The sequence below is a fragment of the Exophiala spinifera genome (assembly GCF_000836115.1).
Source record: "Exophiala spinifera strain CBS 89968 unplaced genomic scaffold supercont1.2, whole genome shotgun sequence".
In the NCBI taxonomy this organism is placed as follows: Eukaryota; Fungi; Ascomycota; class Eurotiomycetes; order Chaetothyriales; family Herpotrichiellaceae; genus Exophiala; species Exophiala spinifera.
Window position 1 is genome coordinate 2,315,896 of NW_015622514.1, and position 17,985 is coordinate 2,333,880.

Sequence of the window (17,985 nt, forward strand, 5' to 3'; positions counted from 1 at the left end):
TAGGACTATCGTATTGTGTACCCGATGGCAGGATCCAGCATGAAGAGCGAGACGGCGCTCTCAAAGGGGCTGCTGGAAAGGAAACAGAAGCTTCCTTCCAACGAAGGGAGATTCTTGAGGTTGCTGCATCATCGAATGCGTTTTGGCGCTTGGCTAGAGCAATGTGATGTTGCCATTGAGTTGAGGAGGTGAACGTCACTTGTGTTCGCCCTCTTGCTCCCTCCGCTGTATCGTAGCGAGCCCATGCTCGAGATAAAGACAGACCGACTGTGTCTCGGCCAGGCACTGAAAGCTCTGGAGAATTTGTTTCTCCAAGACATACCTGCATCTAAGTTATAGAACAGCTAGAAACTACATGTATGTCTGTACTCGATACAAGATACGGATGCGCAAGCAGGGTGCAGCGTCCGGGCACGCCCAGCTAGATGTTTCAAGTATTAGACCACCTTCTACATGGGGGCAAAAAGAAAGAGGCTGTGTCGTCTCTTCTGTCTACCGACTCCCGATGACGAGGAGGATCGCACTGCCCAGTTGCCGTCGTATGTCCTCTTTGTCGACGTCGTGAGTGTCGTCGACCTCTCCCCACATGGCCGTCTGCCAGCGGACCTCCAACGTGGCGGCTTCAGCCGCCTCTTCGATGCCGAACCTGGCGTCCGCGGCGCGCTGGAGGTCCCGGAACTCGTCGCTCCACTCGATCAAAAGCCTCGTGCCGACCAGGAGACTCTTCGTCGCGAGGACGGCCCTCTCCAGCGCCGCGAGCTCGAAGGCCGGCAGGCCGGCCATCCAGCCCTCGATCACGCTCCTCGTGACCTCGGACTGCTTGACGGGCATGATGCTCCCCTCGTCGAGCACCGGCCTGATCTCGACCCCGGGCCAGACGGAGGTGTTGAGGAACGCGAGGATCGGCTTCGCCGTCCGGATCTGCCGTTCCCGCAGCGTCTCCTTTTTGTTGTTCTGGGTCGTCGTCCGCTCCATGTCCAGCCCGTCGTCGAACGGCTGCTCCGGCGCCCAGCACAGCAGCGTGTCCGTGTCGAGGTATCGCATCATGACGGCGATGATCTCGTTTCGGATCGTGTGGTCCCCCCTGGCCTCGGACTCGACAATGTCCTGTGCCCGTGCCGTCGTCGACGTCATGGGGATGTTGTGGTTCTTGAGGGCCTGCTGTGCGGACTCGAGCATGTCCCATTCTATGGCGATGGCGTGCGCGAGGTGCGGCTTAGACTTGGGGACGGTGAGAATGGCTTTCGACGGCGTCCGGACTGGTCGTCCGTCGAGATGCACTTCGAGCCCGGCGGGGGACTCTCGGATGTGTACATCTTTCCAGAAACGCTTCTTCAGAGGCGACTTCTTGCTCGACGATGGTGACTGCGAGGCCCGGATATCCTTGCCTGCTTGCAAGAGTGCTGCTTTGCGGCGACGTTCCGTGACCTTGTCTGAGTACGGACCTGAAGCCGGCGTGGGAGGGTCTGGGGGAGGACCAGTGGCGGTGATGGGGAGGGCGTTTGCGAACTGGGACACCGTCGTGGAGAGAAGTCGGGTGCGAGGCGATAGATATGAATGCTGGCCCCTCAAGTTGCGAGCTATTCGAACAGCGTGCGTCCTCATGGTGATGTCTCTGCCGTCGCAGATATAAGTGGCTTGGTTGAGGTCAATCGTGTCGCACGCCAGGAAGATTTGCTGTACGCCGGAGTTAAGCGCCAAGAGGCTCGGAGTTAGATCGTCCGAGGCTGCGGAGTGATTCTTGATTCTTTCGTCCGACAAAAAAATGTCCGGCGATCTCGTATCTTTCTGCGGTCCACGACAGTGAACGAGACCTCCTTAATATGGGACCACCGCGAGAGGTTGGCGGCTGTGTGGCTCTGCCGCTGAAACTCCCATCCGTCGAGGGATTGCCGGAAAATGTACTACACTACTTATACGTCAAGCCTCACGATCCTAAAATCTCAGACGACGATGCCCAAAGATCTCTGTTTCTAGTGAACATTCCCATATCGACAACGACGCAGGCCCTTAGACATCTATTCACAACCCAACTAGAAGGTGGACGCGTTGAAGCGGTCCACTTCTCCGAAACCGTCCCTGGGAAATCTGCAGCTGGTCCGATGTCAAGTCGCAAAAGGAAGAGAATGACTGCGGAAGAACTCGAGGCTGGTTTGGATGCATACTCTCTACCGAAAGCCTTTGACTCAGAAATTCACCAAACGGGCTCGACGGCAATCGTGGTGTTTGTGGACCGGGCCAGCATGCAACTCGCTCTCAAGGGCGCGAAACGAGCCGCAAAATCGGGTGCAGCTCTGGAATGGAACAGTAGCACGACCAGGGGCGTGCCTCGCTTAGGCATGACAAGATACTCCCATCACAAGCACCTTCAGTACCCGTCAAGGAAGGAGCTGCTCCGGTCGGTCAATGGCTTCATGACGGCGTATGCACAGATGGAGGAGGCACGAAGTCGGGAGAATGCTCGAAAACGACAAGAGCCGGATGAAGACGGTTTTATCACTGTTACCAGAGCATCCAGAGGCGCTGTTCGAAGTGACGAGGCCAAGGCACTTGCAGAGCGACAGAAGGAGAAGAACAAGGGCCTGGAAGATTTTTACCGGTTCCAGATGCGCGAGAAGAGGAAAGAGGAGCACGCGGAGATGTTGAAGAAGTTTGAAGAGGATAAGAGGAAGGTGGAGGAGATGAGACAACGAAGGGCCAAACCTCAGGGTTGAACCACGTCTGCGCCGGAAGTCTTTTACTTGTTCGGTTTAGAGGAGGAGTTGACGCGAACACAAGGTCAGTCTATCATTTTACATCTCCTTACGTATGATGAGGCCGCTGGGGCCAGAGAAGCACTCGGGTTCAGTGGTTGGATCTCATGACTTCAACTCTGGGCTTTCGGTGCAATGCCTACAAAACCAGCCAACAAACATCTTCTCTATTTTGTCTGAAGTTCAGTTCTGGTGTATCTTCTTCATGTTGACTTTCATGACCACATGCTGAGTTATTCTTAGAGAGGCGTCGACTCGTCCAGGACCCTCGGTCGCTGTGTGACTGCGAATGCCACGCCACCGTCCACGACTGGAGAACTTGGTGATTTGCGATGGAAGTAACTTTCGTTATTCCAGTTCAGATTACCCACATGAGAATCGAAGGGACTTTCACGAAAGTCTTTACTGCACATCAACTGCTATTAATGGAACAGCCGGAGTTCTCACCCTAAATCATCAACATGTTTGCGAATGAGCCGAACATGGCGACTCATACTTTGGAGGAGGTTGCCAGGGCGGGACATGGTGTGACTGTCACGGCTCTGTCTCAGAAGATGATATCCAGCAGTCACTGACCACCCCAGACCAGCCCACAGTGTGGGCTGCCGGCACCTGAGCATCCAAGGACAGTTTTCTTGCTACAGTCAGCGACTGCCGTCCACCTGACTGTTTGCACTCCACTCAGTGGCGAGCCTTTCAATGAGCACCGTTCTTTCTCAAGTAGAGAACGAGACTCTTTGAACTTCGGTTGGCTTCTCATGAAGATGACTAGATATGAATACCGAGACACAAGGCGAATAGTAATTGGGGAATCATGTCACTGCTATGAATTGGATCAATCGCATGGGCCGGCGGTGACATGACATGAGATCCAGAGCATGTCTAAATTAGGTCTTTGCGGATACTGAGACACACTATCGAGTTCTGGTCATTCGCTGTGGATTTGTACCTCATGCACGAGGCTGTCGTTCCTCTGTTATGGGTTAGACTTTGATTACCTAGGACATAGAATGGGACGGTTTAGAAAGGTTCTCATCTTTCGCCTGCTTAGGAAATCTTGGTAATCCACGAAACCCGTTTGCGGCAAATCTAGTGTATGAATTTGAGATGTGGATTTGGCATTGGACTGTTGCAGTGTAGAGTCTACGACAAGGTTTGGATGAACCCGCCTAGTGTGGACAGGCCAGCTCGATCTCGGCCTCGCATGAAAAACGTACTTTGGAAACATCCACAGGTGATCCGATGCGAAATCTATTGAATCTATTGTTAGAGGCTTGTGCTTCTGTAAAACGCCGAGACAGACAATGGCCAAGCTGGAAGGGTGGGAGTTGAAGCTGCCGCAAGAGCGTCATCGAAAGACCATGGCAAACCCCACCGCGCTTCAAGGTAACGTGGTCCAAGTGGCCGGGAGAGCCGTATGGCAGGGTAGCTTCAGATGTCTCTCTCTGGGTGTTTTCTGGGTCTCTCCAGGTGTCTTCCTCGACGCCACAGGTGGCTTTAGCTTTGGCCGGCCCTAAAAATAGTGAGTGGCCAGAAGCTGAGATGCGGCAGAGGTAACCCCGCCGCCTTTAGCCATGCGAGCCTGGGTGGTTTTTTAGCGGAATCACAGGACTTGCTTGCTATGCCGTCGTTGAAGCAGCGTGTCTCTCCTTCTCTACTCGGTCTAGCTCAGCCACTTACATGCACTGTGCGCCATTTTCCCATTTTTCCTCGCATGACTGCAACTGCAAGGCACAGCCTTCTCAGGTCGCGAGACCCTCGATTGTCTAGCCTTGTGCACACCACCAGTGACGGTAGCATGGCCAATACCATGTCCACCACGAGCAGATACTACGCTCAATCTGTGCATCATCCAACAGTCAGTCTAGCCATGTCTCAATCTATTTCGAGAACCATCGATACAGGTATAAGTAATTCCAAGTCTCTCAGGCTCCAGAGGTTTTATTCTTTCCATCATCATCATCATCAAAGCATACAAACAACCAACAACACAATCTACACTCGCTGATTGCACAAGGACACTCGTTACTCCTTATACATTCGCTCCAGCCCAATACACATCTCCCTGAACTACACTTACCACCTCTACACATCTTACCCTTGACACATCGACCCTCTCCACCAGCAAAATGCGTTCTCCGATCATCTTGCTCGTTGCAGCCCTCACGGGCAGTTCCCTTGCACATCCTTATGCCCAAGGATGGGGAAGCAACTCAACCACCACGAGCACGACTTCTCTGTCGAGCAGCACCACATTGGTGTCGACGACGACGACGAGTGCTTCAACCAGCAGCGTGAGCACCAGCACCTCGAGCTCAACATCCTGCTCCACAAAGTCGCATAGCTCCAGCACCTCCACCAGCTCAGTCCCAACGACGAGCTCGACTTCGTGCACCACGACATCGTTGAAGCCGACAACCTCGACAACCGCCTCCACTTCGAGCACGACGACCAAGAAACCGCACAAGACAACGACCACAAGCGTTGCCACAACCACAACCAGCGTTCCTGCAACCACAACCACCCCTGCGACGATTTGGACCACCATCACCACCACGGAATGGATTACAAAGACCAAATTTGTTCCATGCTCTACCCCGGTGGCGACTCAAGGCGCAACCACAATTTACACGACCTGGGTCACTGCCGAGACCTACACCACCACCACATGCTACCCTATCACAACTCCATGGCACCCAAAGCCAACTTCAACTCCTCCCGCCCAAATCACGACAGCTCCTGTCTGCCCTCCTGCAGTGACCAAGACCGTGACTGTGACCGTGACCCAGCCTCCTAGCAATGGCGGTTCTGGAACTTACTACCCACCAGCACAATGCAACCACTGCCAGACCATCACTTACATTGATGTCTGGGGTATCACCTGCACAATCGCCATTCCAAACCCTCCTGCACCAACCACGACCACGCTCACCACTGTCGTCACGTCTACCCAGAAGCCAACGACCACTGCGGCCCCGACATCCACCAGCACAAGCACCACCACGAAGAAGCATCACAAGTCTACAACCACGACATCTGCTTCTAGCACTTTGACCACGTCTTCTTCTTCTGTCTCGACCACCACGTCTGCGTCAACCACATCCACTTCTTGCACCACCACATCCGCATCCAGCACCTCTGCTTCAACAACCACATCCGCATCATCCACCTCTGCTTCGACGACCACCTCTGCATCCACCACATCCGCCTCTACCACCACATCCAGCGCCCCTACAACTTCCACAACTTCGACAAGTGCACCAGTGACCACGAGCACTACGTCGGCAGCCACAACTACCACGCCAGCAGTGACAACCACATCCGCAGTCACTACCACATCTGCTCCAGTCTCGACCACCAGCGCTACGACAGTGTGGTAAAAGGACGCTAGTGTGCGACCTCGAAAATTCCTCCTTTGAACAAAAGCTCTCCAACCCCTGTTTACTGATTCACTTAATTACTTCCCGACCCACCGACTATCCTTGACGAGTTTCCTTATTGGTTTTTTTTGGCATAGCATGGCATTGGCATTGGCATATCATCTCACAGCATAGCATAGCGGTGGCACAGTACTGATTGCATACCTCTTGGTTGCATAGCGATGGCATTTGAATGCGAAAAGGCGGGAGACAAATAGTGTAGTAATTGAGTTTTGTATATACTTGGTATTGATAATTTTCATGGTAATTTTAGAAGCATACGAGTAGGAATCTTGGAATAGAAACATGATCATGGTATTCCTCAAGACGAAACCGAAGAGTATTTTCATTTGTACGACAATAACTTCATGTAAGACTTCCGTATTCTGGCAGACCGCAATTGAGACACCCCCCCATACGGAGTACGGAGTCAACTTTGGTGGCCCCCACGGGCCGATCAACTCTATCACAACAATTTAGTCACATGATAATTTGGAGGTTGCCCTCCAGTGACACACCTGCTAATTTACTCCATTCCGCTCTTCAGCCTGATCGAACACTCTTCAACATGGACTCCCATGTCCAACTGGGCTGCTGTGGCCACGGCTTGAGCTACCTATTGTATCCCGGCTGCAGACTCGCGGTTGTCCTCTCTCAACCCAAGTCAGGAGGCAACCACTCGGGCTGCAGACCACGTCCGGATCGAACTCCGCTCTGGGTGCGACAGCCCTCGTGAACCTGACATACTCTAGGAGAAAAGAAAAATCTATCAACAGGCAACAAGCATTTGTCAGTAATGCGAGCGATAATGCTCCTCTCTGTACAGCAGATGCCCCTCAACCTGTCCTGAGACCTGAGGTTCAGACGATATGCGACTTTTGAAATTCGACGCTCATGGTGAGCTGAGCCTGACCAAAGACTTGATCGACGACATTCCACGCTACGCGATCCTTTCCCATACGTGGGGAGCAGATGATGAAGAAGTCACCTTTCAAGATCTGAAAGATGGATCTGGCAAGAGCAAGGCCGGGTATGAAAAGATTCGGTTATGTGGAGAACAAGCCCAGAAAGACAACCTGCATTATTTCTGGGTGGACACATGCTGTATCGACAAAGCCAATCATACCGAACTCGCAGAAGCTATTATCTCGATGTATGCCTGGTACCGTAGCGCGGAAAAGTGCTACGTATATCTCGAGGATGTTTTGGTGGGGCTGGTTGACGACAACCTTCAAACCGAGCGAACATGGGAAGCAGACTTTCGGAAGAGCCGGTGGTTTACACGGGGATGGACGCTTCAAGAACTCCTTGCTCCGAAGTCAGTAGAGTTCTTTGCCCGAAGAGGAGCATGGCTTGGTGATAAACACACGCTGGAGCGGTTGATCCACGAGGCGACCCAGATTCCCCTCACTGCGCTCCGCGGCGTTCCTTTACTTACGTTCAGTGTGGAGGAGCGGATGCGATGGGCAGCGAAACGGAACACCAAAAGAAAGGAAGACAAGGCATATTGCCTACTGGGGATTTTTAGCGTGTTTATGCCTCCGATGTACGGCGAAGGAGAGAACGCTTTCATTCGACTGCAAGGCGAGATCGATCGGGGGTCGGGGAGTAAGGTCGATTCGAGCAAGGTATCCAGTGCCAATGATACTGGCCCGATATGGCATGTCCCTTTTCGCCAAACATCAGAATTTGTTGGCCGTACAGATGAACTGCATCATCTCCAAGGAAAGATTGAGGAATTCGGCAGCAGCCAAATCGTATCCATCCTCGGTTTAGGAGGCGTTGGCAAAAGTCGTTTGGCGCTGGAGCTAGTCTACCAAATCCGTTCAGATCACCCACAGTATTCGCTTTTCTGGATCGAAGCCACAGATCGGTTTACATTTGAAAGGGATATGCTCGAGATCGGGAAGCAGCTCAAAATTCCGGGGATTGAAGCCGCCAGCGCCGACGTCAAAACGCTAGTTATGCAACGGCTTAACAATTCTTCACAGGACAGATGGCTCTTGATCCTCGATAGCGCCGACGATGAGGCATTATGGGGAAAGAGATCGGATCCCACCGATGAGAACTCCACACTCGCGGAATGGTTACCAAACCCAACTAATGGCGCCACCATCATCACCACCCGATCCCGATGGGTGGCTAGCCACCTTGCAGGAAAAGAGGTGACCAAATTGCGGGCGATGTCACTGGATGAAGCGAGGACAATGTTTAGAAATGCTTTGGAGAAACCAGACATGGCCGCGGATGAGAACGACACTTCCGTCTTGCTTGACAAACTAACTTACCTCCCACTGGCCATCTTCCAGGCTGCCTCTTACATGAATATGACTCAAGAACCTTTAAAGACTTACCTGGAACTCATGAATGCACCTGAAGAAGAACTGATCAGGTTACTCAGCGAAGATTTCGGCGATCGATCTCGATATTCTAGTGCCCGCAATCCGGTCGCCACCACCTGGCTCATCTCGTTCAATCATATTCGCGCATACCACCCATTAGCTGCGCGGTTTCTCAGTTCCATGGCTTGCCTTCATGAAAAGAATATTCCAGAGTCTCTACTGCCGGAGGTCGACTCAAGGAAGGATGCTGTTGAAGCTCTTGCCACGCTGAAGAGCTATTCCTTTGTGACGAAGCAGACAGGAAGCAAAGGCGGGATGAACCATGAGTCGTTCTATGACATGCACCGCCTAGTACATCTTGCTGCACGAAATTGGCTGAGGAAAGAAGGTACCCTTGGTGATTGGAAGAGGTCCAGTGTTGCACGACTCGCCGAGCTGTTTCCTGCGGGAGACCATCAGTACAAAGATGTTTGGACGGCTTATTTGCCGCACGCTCAGAGACTCTGTGGAGATAGCTTGATTGAAGATCTACCTGAGCAGTACAAGCTCCTCCAAAAGATGGGTCGGTGTCTCTTTGCCGATGGCAAGTACAGTGAAGCTGTGAACGCACATGCCGCTGTAGTGCATTGGAGGGAGCGCACGTTGGGATCGTCCGATAAGGAGACATTACGGGCCTACAATTACCTTGGCGAGGCATTGAACTGGGAGGGTGATCACCGTACAGCAGAGAAGTACCTTCAGCAGGCTCTCCAGAGACTGAAGGAAGTAGTTGGGGCAGAGGATCCCTCGACGCTGACCAGCATGGCTAACCTGGCCATGACATACTTGCATCAGGGTCGATGGAAGGACGCAGAAGTTCTGCAGACCAAAGAATTAGATATATGTTCAAGAGTGCTAGGGCCGGAGCATCCCGACACGCTGACCGGCATGGCTAACCTGGCCGCGACGTACTCGAATCAAGGTCGATGGAAGGATGCAGAAGTTCTGCAGACCAAAGGATTAGATATATGTTCAAGAGTGCTAGGGCCGAAGCATCCCGACACGCTGACCAGTATGAATAACCTGGCCCACACGCTCAAAGACCAAGGCCATGATGAGAAAGCTACCCAGCTGATGACTTCCTGCAGAGAAATGATGGAGAAGGTACTCGGTCCTTCGCACCCTAACACCCAAAGGGTAGCGAATACTTTGGTGGCATGGCTGAGCACGGGCAGTGATACTGACTCAGATCAAGAGGTCCAAAGTGCTGACCATATGCCAGGAGCACGGGTTGAATGAATGACGTGGTACAGAGGAGAGATGATTGTTCAGTATGAGTGTTGTTCGCAGATCTTACCATATGCTGCATAAGGGCTTGACCAGATTTGAAATGGCACGGCCAAACTGGCCATAAATCATGGCTAGTGTGATTTGTCTTGCAGCCATAACCAACCCTTCGCTTCACTGTTGTTGCGTAAGTATGTATCATGAAAGAAAGTTGCAGATGTGTCCGAATGTATAGGCACGTTTCGGGAAGCTCTGTATATCGTCAAGGATGTATTGTTACACGGCCGAGTGACCAAGAGTGGAATGTCTCAGATGTCGAGTCGAGTCGCGTGTGGCGGAGCGATGGAGTGATGGAGTGATATTTTGAAACATTCTTGCCTGGCTCCATCCTGTAGTCGGTCATATCTTGTGATATCCGGGACGAGCTTTTGCCCTTTCCCCCCCCACCCCACAGGGAGAATCGAGTTCATATCTCATGATGTCTCTGACTTCGTCGACTCTGGTGCGTGGCTCGGTCGCTCCCCCTTCTCCCACTCCTGCAGCAGCAGCAGCAGTGACATCGTCCGACGCCGACGCAGGTGCACGCCCCGAGTAGTATGTAGTCATGTGTGCACTCACCCTCCGTACCGGCCCGGTGAGGTTGATGCTCACAAGACAAGGACCAACAGAGTGATATCTAGTAATCTCCCGATGGTGTCATTGAACGCCTCATCGACGACATCTGCTGACCGTGCTGGAGTATAGTGGACCTTGGGGTATGGTGGTCTGGCTTCAGGTCCTGGTGAGGTGTCGCAGATAACCATCTGGCATCGTGAGTAACGGTAATGGGTAACGGGAGTCGGTCCGATATGTGAACATGTCCATTTGCAGAACCCAGGGGTTCCCACTATGAAGCCATCCCTCTCTTCTTCCGCGGCGTTGCTGTCGAACGATTTGGTCGGGCTCGACGATGGTTTGTTCATGATGACCAGACATGCTTGGTAATCATGTATGTCGGAAGAGGATATGACATTGTATCGAGGTAGTTTTATGGAACATGCGCAATCAGTAGAAAGTAGTACTAAGTCAACAGGTCATACAACCAGAAGAGTCAAAAAGAAATAGAAACGGACCATTCAAGCAAAAGAGTTCAAAAAGGGAAAAAAATCCGTCAGAAAGAAACCAGATATGTTCTGTTTATAGCACTAACAGAAACGACCATCAGCCCCTTCCAAAAGATATAAGATCATCAACAAATCTCAAGGTTGCACTTACATTCTTCTAGACTTCACCCTCGTCCATCAGCCCCCCTCCCGCTGTCATTTGCAGATGAGGCACCGATAGACGTCTTCTTACCTTCACCAACGCCCAGCGTCGGATTGGCTGCTCGACCGACAGTCATTATTCACGACTTCCTCTCCACGTCCCCACCATTCGATGTTCCTTTTCAATCAACGTCCATCTCATCCACAGACGACGGCTCACTCTCGGTCTCGTCGCCGGTTCTTCGTCGGGCATCGTAGTCTCTCTGTTCCTGTCGTCGCAGGCCCTGGATCACGAGCGCGGTCTCGTAGTTGCCCAGAGCCTTCCCGGCCCCGTTTGGGTTCTTGGATTTGAACTTGCGATGCATGTACGACGCGACAAAGTTCCCCTTCCGCTCCAGGCACGGGTTGGTCTCCCCGGGGAGGTACCGGCCCTGGAAAACCTGGTTGTAGAAGGCGATCATCTTGCCGTGCTGCGGCTGGGCGTCCATCTTGAAATCGTCGATCCGGTCTGCGAACTGGTTGCGGATGAGGCGGAATTCGTGCTCGCTGTGCCGGGTTCGCTGGAGATGGTCCGGGACCGCGGGAGGTCCGTCGTAGATCCGCGACGCGTCGTTCCTCCACTGGTTCAACGCCCGCAGCTGATTTGCATCGTTCACGTCGAACGCCTCCCAGCCGGGGAACCGCACAATGCGCCGTCGCCCTGACTCTGACACTCCGCTGATGGTGAAGGTGAGCATGTCCGGTTTAAAGTTCGCCGCCGTCACCGTGTTCGCCTGCTGGTTCAACTGGCGGTATGTTTGCCCCGGAGTCGTGGATCTCTTCTGTTCGTCTTCCTGGTACTGCTCAATCGCCGCCTCTTCGTCCCAGCTGTTGGCGTCCAGATACCACATCGCCTCTTGCACGCAGCTGCGAGTCGTCATGACCTCAAGAACAGCTTGGATCTGCAGTTCGGCCCGCTCATCAAGGGAAGCCGTGGTCAGTCCGAGTCTCACAAATTTACTCAATGGACGTCGAGCTAGGAGGTCATGGAACCATGTGGATGGCGTTGTGGCTGCGGTCGCTGGTGCGGGAGTGGGACCGACATTCGGCATTGGATTTGGACCGGCGGCGTCTTTCATGCTGACGAGGATTCTGGCGGCGTCTCGCATCTCCGTCTCCTCGTCTGTTTCTTCGTCGTCGTAGTAGTGGTCCTGTTGCCCCTGTGATAGCAACAACAGTCCATCTGCCGCTTCAATTTCGTTGCTAGAGTGAGACATATTTACGTTGAGAGAACTCCTGCGCCGACTGAAGACAAGTTTGATGTTTGTTGTCAAGCAATTTGTACAGGAAACCCCAGCAAACAAGTCTCTTCGGCGACAAATAAATCCTCGACCATAGAAGCGCCAAGCGACGGCCTTTCTATCGCTGCCTCATCGGTGAGGAGGTATAGTGACAAGGCAATACAATGTCGCCTTGTCATTTACAGTATGCTGTGTGAAGTGTTTGTTTCTCTTGACTGACAATCGGCGTTGTGGTTGCTGGACAAAAGGCCCATTGTTTGATAAGGAAGCTTTGTCATGAGCGTGGGTGACTCGAGTGATGCGCTGATAGCCATGCGTCCGGTCAACACTCTGCAGGAAAGCTGGTGCGGGAGCTCAGTGGTATTACCACGTAGAGATCGGTAGAAGAAGGCTGCCATATCGCAACCTATTGAGTCAGGACTTGTTCAATTTGTTGAAGGAGAGACGTGCAAGGTCGAAGAATAAGAGCATACCATACCCGAACAATCCCACAGCAGACCGGAAACAATACTGGCATAAAAAGACGATCCTCGAAGATACAATCGAGTTCCTTCCATCGTGATGGTCAGAGGGGCATGAATAGCATCCTCAACCGTCCTCTCATCGTGATTGATCAAGAGCTCGCTGTTGGTATATGATATATCCTCCGAGAAGTAGTACGTTATTCCATCATGGCCAGTCCGTGGATGTATCGTGTGAGGGTGTAGAGCGTTCATGTCTCTCTTCTTATTGCAGCAGCAGTAGACAAACACGCGGAGTGGTTGGTGGAGTGAAAGAACAGATTCGGGGAAGTAAGGCGTTCCCTTGTGTCCCAAATTGGACAAAGCAGCACTTCATTATGACTTCGTGGAGAGAAATCGTCCTTTATCAATAGGATGCTAGAGAGGTGACAAAAGCCAAAGACGCATCATCAACCAGTTCAGATGATCATGTAGTGGTCCAGGTCAGCATTTGTCGACATCTGATCAGCGTGGACACCGCCATTGCTCCAGGCACTGTCATGTTACCTCATCAAAGCGCCGTCAAGCCGTGTTCGAAAGCGAACAAGCATCAAAAAGGAATACATGTTACAGAGAGCGAACTGCTGGCCGCGAAGTCATGGTAGACATGCCCAAGTGGTGCTTGGCAAGCTATGCCTGATGCGGCGAAGCCAGCGACGACAGTCGGTGGTGGAGATCGACTCGGGCTCACCAATCAGCTGTAGGCAACGAGGGCAATCGCCATGACTATGCATCGCCAGATCGCAAAACAGCCATTAATTACACTCTGACAATGACTCCCGAAGCAATGATTCGCTCTCGGACAAGTGCCGTTTTGTCCAGCCCGATATACAGAAGCACCACTTTGGACAGCTAGGCGCCTTTGGAGAGCAGCACTGCAAGTAAAACTGGAAGATTACCGTAAGCTGCTCCGCGCGCGACTTGACTAGGTTATCTAGATATATCGTTTCTACGAAGATGGTGGGCTATATAGGAATGCTGGACCCTGGACTGAAGAACATTCGCAAACCTATCTACAGGACCTGTCTTGCGAGGCTGCGCCGAGTTTCCAGAAATCAAGCGTGGCCCATCTATCCATCTATTATTCCAGTCAATCTGTCTACCGATAATGAACCTGAACGCCGGTGATATATAGTACACAACAATATCCCGCTAAACACATCATTAGAGCCGATCAGGACAGACGCCGTCTGGGAGCAAAGGTTCTCCCACTATGGCAATTGTAACATTCTCGTAGAGCTTCGTTCAGGATTTTGAACAGCGAAATGAGCCACTATCTCTGTCTGGCGTCATTTGAAACCCGCCAGCCGCAGCTGCAAGCAGTCAGAGCAAAATCGGTTCATGTCTTTTGTTCCTCTTCTCTTCTCTTCTCTTTACTTCTCTTCCTCAATTCGCGTTTGGGTACGTGTTCTGATATGGAGTTTGGTACTGGTTGTTGTACGAGTCCTCGTCGTTCAGTTGATAACCCTCTTCCCCGCCCTTGGGATTCAACGGCACGCCGTACCAATAAAGCGTGATGGCCATGACTATGGCCATCAGAGCCGCGTCGAACGCATATACTGGCCACTCATGTTCGAGAAGGTACCCATCCTGGCCTTCCTTAAATTCGGCAAAGCGGTAAATGTTTCGTAAAGTGATGAGGACGCCAACGGCATAGAGCGACGCCAACACCCGACCGAGATAGAGACCTGACGACGCGGCGTGCTGCCACAGTGCCCTGGATCTGGCCCGCACATGAAAGAGAACGGCTGCCAGGACGAAGAGCGCGAAGAAGAGCACTTGGAGTGCCAGGCCAGCAAGAATAATGTTGGAGGCTTTGTCGTTTTCCTCTTTCGTGTCGGCATTGACCAAAATTCCAGCACCACCCGCCTGGATCAAGAAGCACAACACATCGCCGACAACAAAGATCTTCGTCAGCCAGGTGGTGCGGATGATGGAGTATTTTTGTCCTCCAGCGGCATTGATCAGGCGGCCTAGGAACATGTAGACGGAAGCAGCGAAGAGGATCGGTGCAAGCAGGATGAGAAGCGTTTGTATAATGAATGGACCCGACTCGTCGAGATGAGAATGATTGTACGCCCGTGCGGCGAAACCGATAACCTCAACTGCGAACAAGGTCAGACCGTCCGAAATGTTTTACCTGGCGGAGGGCAGCGGAGTTGCTGAACCTACAAAGACCACCAATGATGATTGCAGAGGCGAACCATTTCCTCGATCGGATCAGCAGGTAGGTATGGCCTATGCTCAGTACAATAAACACCAGCGCCGCAATTATGGCAGCCGGGACTGAGGGCACATAGCTGTGGTAGGGGTTTTTGTCCGGCATTCTCGAAATTGGCTAAGAAAGATGAGTGGTATCAGTCAAGTATCGATACGGATCGTCGTAGGCTTTCGAAGGGGGTGTATATGTATCTCTGCAACGGGAGCGCATGCTCTTATACCATCCTTCTATTCCCACGATGTCGAGAAAGGAACCGCCCCTCCTGATATCTGACACAACATCTTGCAGGTCAATCAGCCTGGCCATGTTTGTTTGAGGCTGTGCCCGCGCGAAGATCCTGCAGATATATCAGCAGCCAGGGGAGAATGTTGGTTGGCGCCTAGTTCCCTCGGTATGGTCTTGCATAAACGTGTTGTCGAATTTCGCGACGATTACTCAAAAAGTGCATAGCGTCCTGCCAGCACGTTCGTTCTTTGCATCAGCCATGAGACAAGCTTTTCCCCTGAAAGGAGAACTGCCATATCTGGTGTTAACGGGCAATGTTCCCGCTAAGCTCCGTTCCGGAGTTCACGATTTTGTGCATTCAGGTACCCATGGTTTTTTTTGCATACGCACCCATCGACAAAGCCATGCAGAGGTACAGTAACCCACAGTTCATTGACGAGGAACGCGAGCACCAATCAGGAGTCGTAGCGAGGCTGTTTGGCGTGCGGTTGGAGATCCTGGAAGGCTCTAATTTTAGCCTTGTCTCTAGTTTCTCGGTGCCTCTGGTGAGAATAAACAGGTCCCAAGCTCTTGTTGACATCGGTCCTCATCTCGTGAAGAGACAGCCCTGCTTTATCAATACTGAAGGGGGGACTTCGCGAGATCTTTTTGCATGTGCCTTTCTCAGAACGTTGGCCAGCAATACTGCCAGAGAGTCGCTCATGAAACGCCAGTTGCCCTGAAACCACCCGTGCTGGAGATGGAACCGGCCACCGGAGGCATTGCGAACCACTCGGACGAAGAAACGACATGGTCCGCCGGACCACCAGAGACAACGTGCCCAGGGACAAGATAAGCCCAGAAGAAGATCCGACATACGCGGCGGAAAGATGACACACCGTATTGGTCGCTCAAAGGGGAAATACTACTCCTGAATGAGTCTGCGCAGTGGATACAAGGCTCTGGTACGATGGAGTCGTGTTTATGTCTTTGACGTGATCTCCAATTGTCCTATCGGAAATCAATCACATCAACAGCTCGCTTCGCCATCGGGTTCACACAGAAGAGGCTTTCGTATTCCTCGGCCCGTCTATACGAAGACTAGTGTGGACTTTACGGGTTTTTTCTTGTACTGAAGCTCAATCAGTACCTAGGACCACAAGGTACGCCTTGCAAGCACTTCTCAAATCGCAAACCGGCTGAGAGGGACACGTTGCCCGCATGACGTTTATCACGCCCTTTAATTTTATTTCTACAGGTATGTAGGTTGCGAAGGAAGGTGAGGTTTCATGAAAAAGGCCAAGAACGCTGAGGCCAATCTCTCAAGCTGTGGCTCTTTTCAGGCCCTCCTCCGCTACCTGGATGAGTGGCAGGAGATTCTTCTCTTTCAAAATTGGCAGTAGATTCGAAAAGGCTTCATACGACTTGGCCTTGTCGCCACTCTCCAACAGCAGGTCTGCTCGAGTCATCCGCGCGGATAGGGAAGCCAACTCGCAGATATCGTCTCGATTTTCGGGCTCGACAGCCTCTGTTGTTGCAATAGCCTGGTCTGCCCAGTTGATGGCTGCTTTTCTGGCAGCATCTAAGGAATTCTTTGTCGCGGGTCTGCCATTGATCTTTGCATCCGGTTTCTTGAGTGCTAGATCCATCGTTGAGGCAATGTTGCTGAGCACTTGGGCTTCTTTACAGGATCTTGTACCGTTGCACGAGGCTCGTAGAGGCTGCAGAGTCAGCATGTAGACTTGCAAGGCATTGGCTTCCTCGCCAGTGGTAGCATAGAGATCGCCCATTTGTGAAAGCATTGCGGCGATCTCGCCAGTCGTCATGCCTGCACTATTGTCATTGGTGAAGCCATTCGTCTGAGGGTCTTTTGTCTCCTTCACCACAAGTCCAACGGCATCGGAGAGGACCTGTTTAGCCATTGACCGGTCTTGCATATAGTCGCTTTCATATAATGATGCCACCTTGACCTTTGCCTGGATAGTCGCCCGTAAAAGAGTTCTCCTCATTGCATCCTCCTCTTCGCTTGCCTTGGTCGGACTTCCGGCCCGTTCTTCATCGATCTCAGCCAGTTTCTGCTCCACATCCTTAATCATGCCATCGAGAATCTCGATTGCAGACTTGACATGTCCAAAGTTTTCCCACATCTGCGAGAAGCGTATCCGAATTCCTAACGCATCGGGCTTGAACGGATCCATGCCGGCCTCTTCTGCTTTTTGAATGGCCTGCAGGAAATACTTCGCCGACGCCTCTGGATCAGGCTGGATATGTGTGTAGTGTAGGGCAAGACGTAGTCTCTCCTCGACCTCGGGGGGGTAGTCTGTTGTGTGGAGTTTATCTTTCTTGTACTCGTTGTATGCCATCACCAAAAGCATCGACACCGAGCCGAAGCAACCGATCAGAAGGAAAGGAAAGAGGATAGGGTGTTGCACTCGGGCGTCGATCACCATCTTCTCGAATCGATTCGGTGGTCTGGTGTATGTTTTGGCGGTTCTAGTCTGCATTCGAGAAATATTGCATTGCTGCTTCCGACGCAGAGGCTTCGGGGTGGCCGCGCTGTGGTAGGCATTGCAAAAAGTGCCGCGAGGAGTCTTGCTTCCAAGATTCAATCGGGAGCCGATCTGACGAGCAAAAGGACTGTTCATGACGCCAACAGGTCGGGGGATACACGTAGTACAGGAGGCGTGCAACAAAGCGGATGTGGTGTTCTCAATGCGAATTCTTGTGGACGATGGAGGCGGCGCAAGAAATAAATC

General features: G+C 52.1%; 7 protein-coding genes across 7 annotated transcripts; 3 read left to right on the top strand and 4 right to left on the bottom strand.

The window, feature by feature from the left end:
* Positions 1-492: 492 nt before the first annotated feature.
* On the bottom strand, positions 493-1,605 carry PV08_03154 (uncharacterized protein; the record flags this gene model as incomplete). Its single annotated transcript, XM_016377511.1, has 1 exon — positions 493-1,605. One exon carries the CDS (start codon positions 1,603-1,605, stop codon positions 493-495), a length of 1,113 nt encoding a protein of 370 aa, XP_016239081.1.
* Positions 1,606-1,823: 218 nt separating this feature from the next.
* PV08_03155 (uncharacterized protein) lies at positions 1,824-2,714 on the top strand (the record flags this gene model as incomplete). The annotated part of the gene is made up of 1 exon (XM_016377512.1): positions 1,824-2,714. The coding sequence occupies one exon, from the start codon at positions 1,824-1,826 to the stop codon at positions 2,712-2,714; it is 891 nt and encodes a 296-aa protein (XP_016239082.1).
* Positions 2,715-4,882: 2,168 nt separating this feature from the next.
* Positions 4,883-6,133, top strand: PV08_03156 (uncharacterized protein; the record flags this gene model as incomplete). The annotated part of the gene is made up of 1 exon (XM_016377513.1): positions 4,883-6,133. The coding sequence occupies one exon, from the start codon at positions 4,883-4,885 to the stop codon at positions 6,131-6,133; it is 1,251 nt and encodes a 416-aa protein (XP_016239083.1).
* Positions 6,134-7,041: 908 nt separating this feature from the next.
* On the top strand, positions 7,042-9,792 carry PV08_03157 (uncharacterized protein; the record flags this gene model as incomplete). The annotated part of the gene is made up of 1 exon (XM_016377514.1): positions 7,042-9,792. One exon carries the CDS (start codon positions 7,042-7,044, stop codon positions 9,790-9,792), a length of 2,751 nt encoding a protein of 916 aa, XP_016239084.1.
* Positions 9,793-11,206: 1,414 nt separating this feature from the next.
* Positions 11,207-12,280, bottom strand: PV08_03158 (uncharacterized protein; the record flags this gene model as incomplete). Its single annotated transcript, XM_016377515.1, has 1 exon — positions 11,207-12,280. One exon carries the CDS (start codon positions 12,278-12,280, stop codon positions 11,207-11,209), a length of 1,074 nt encoding a protein of 357 aa, XP_016239085.1.
* A 1,910-nt stretch (positions 12,281-14,190) lies between these two features.
* Positions 14,191-15,130, bottom strand: PV08_03159 (uncharacterized protein; the record flags this gene model as incomplete). The annotated part of the gene is made up of 2 exons (XM_016377516.1): positions 14,191-14,909; positions 14,977-15,130. 2 exons carry the CDS (start codon positions 15,128-15,130, stop codon positions 14,191-14,193), a joined length of 873 nt encoding a protein of 290 aa, XP_016239086.1.
* Positions 15,131-16,551: 1,421 nt separating this feature from the next.
* PV08_03160 (uncharacterized protein) lies at positions 16,552-17,874 on the bottom strand (the record flags this gene model as incomplete). The annotated part of the gene is made up of 1 exon (XM_016377517.1): positions 16,552-17,874. One exon carries the CDS (start codon positions 17,872-17,874, stop codon positions 16,552-16,554), a length of 1,323 nt encoding a protein of 440 aa, XP_016239087.1.
* Between the last annotated feature and the right edge of the window lie 111 nt (positions 17,875-17,985).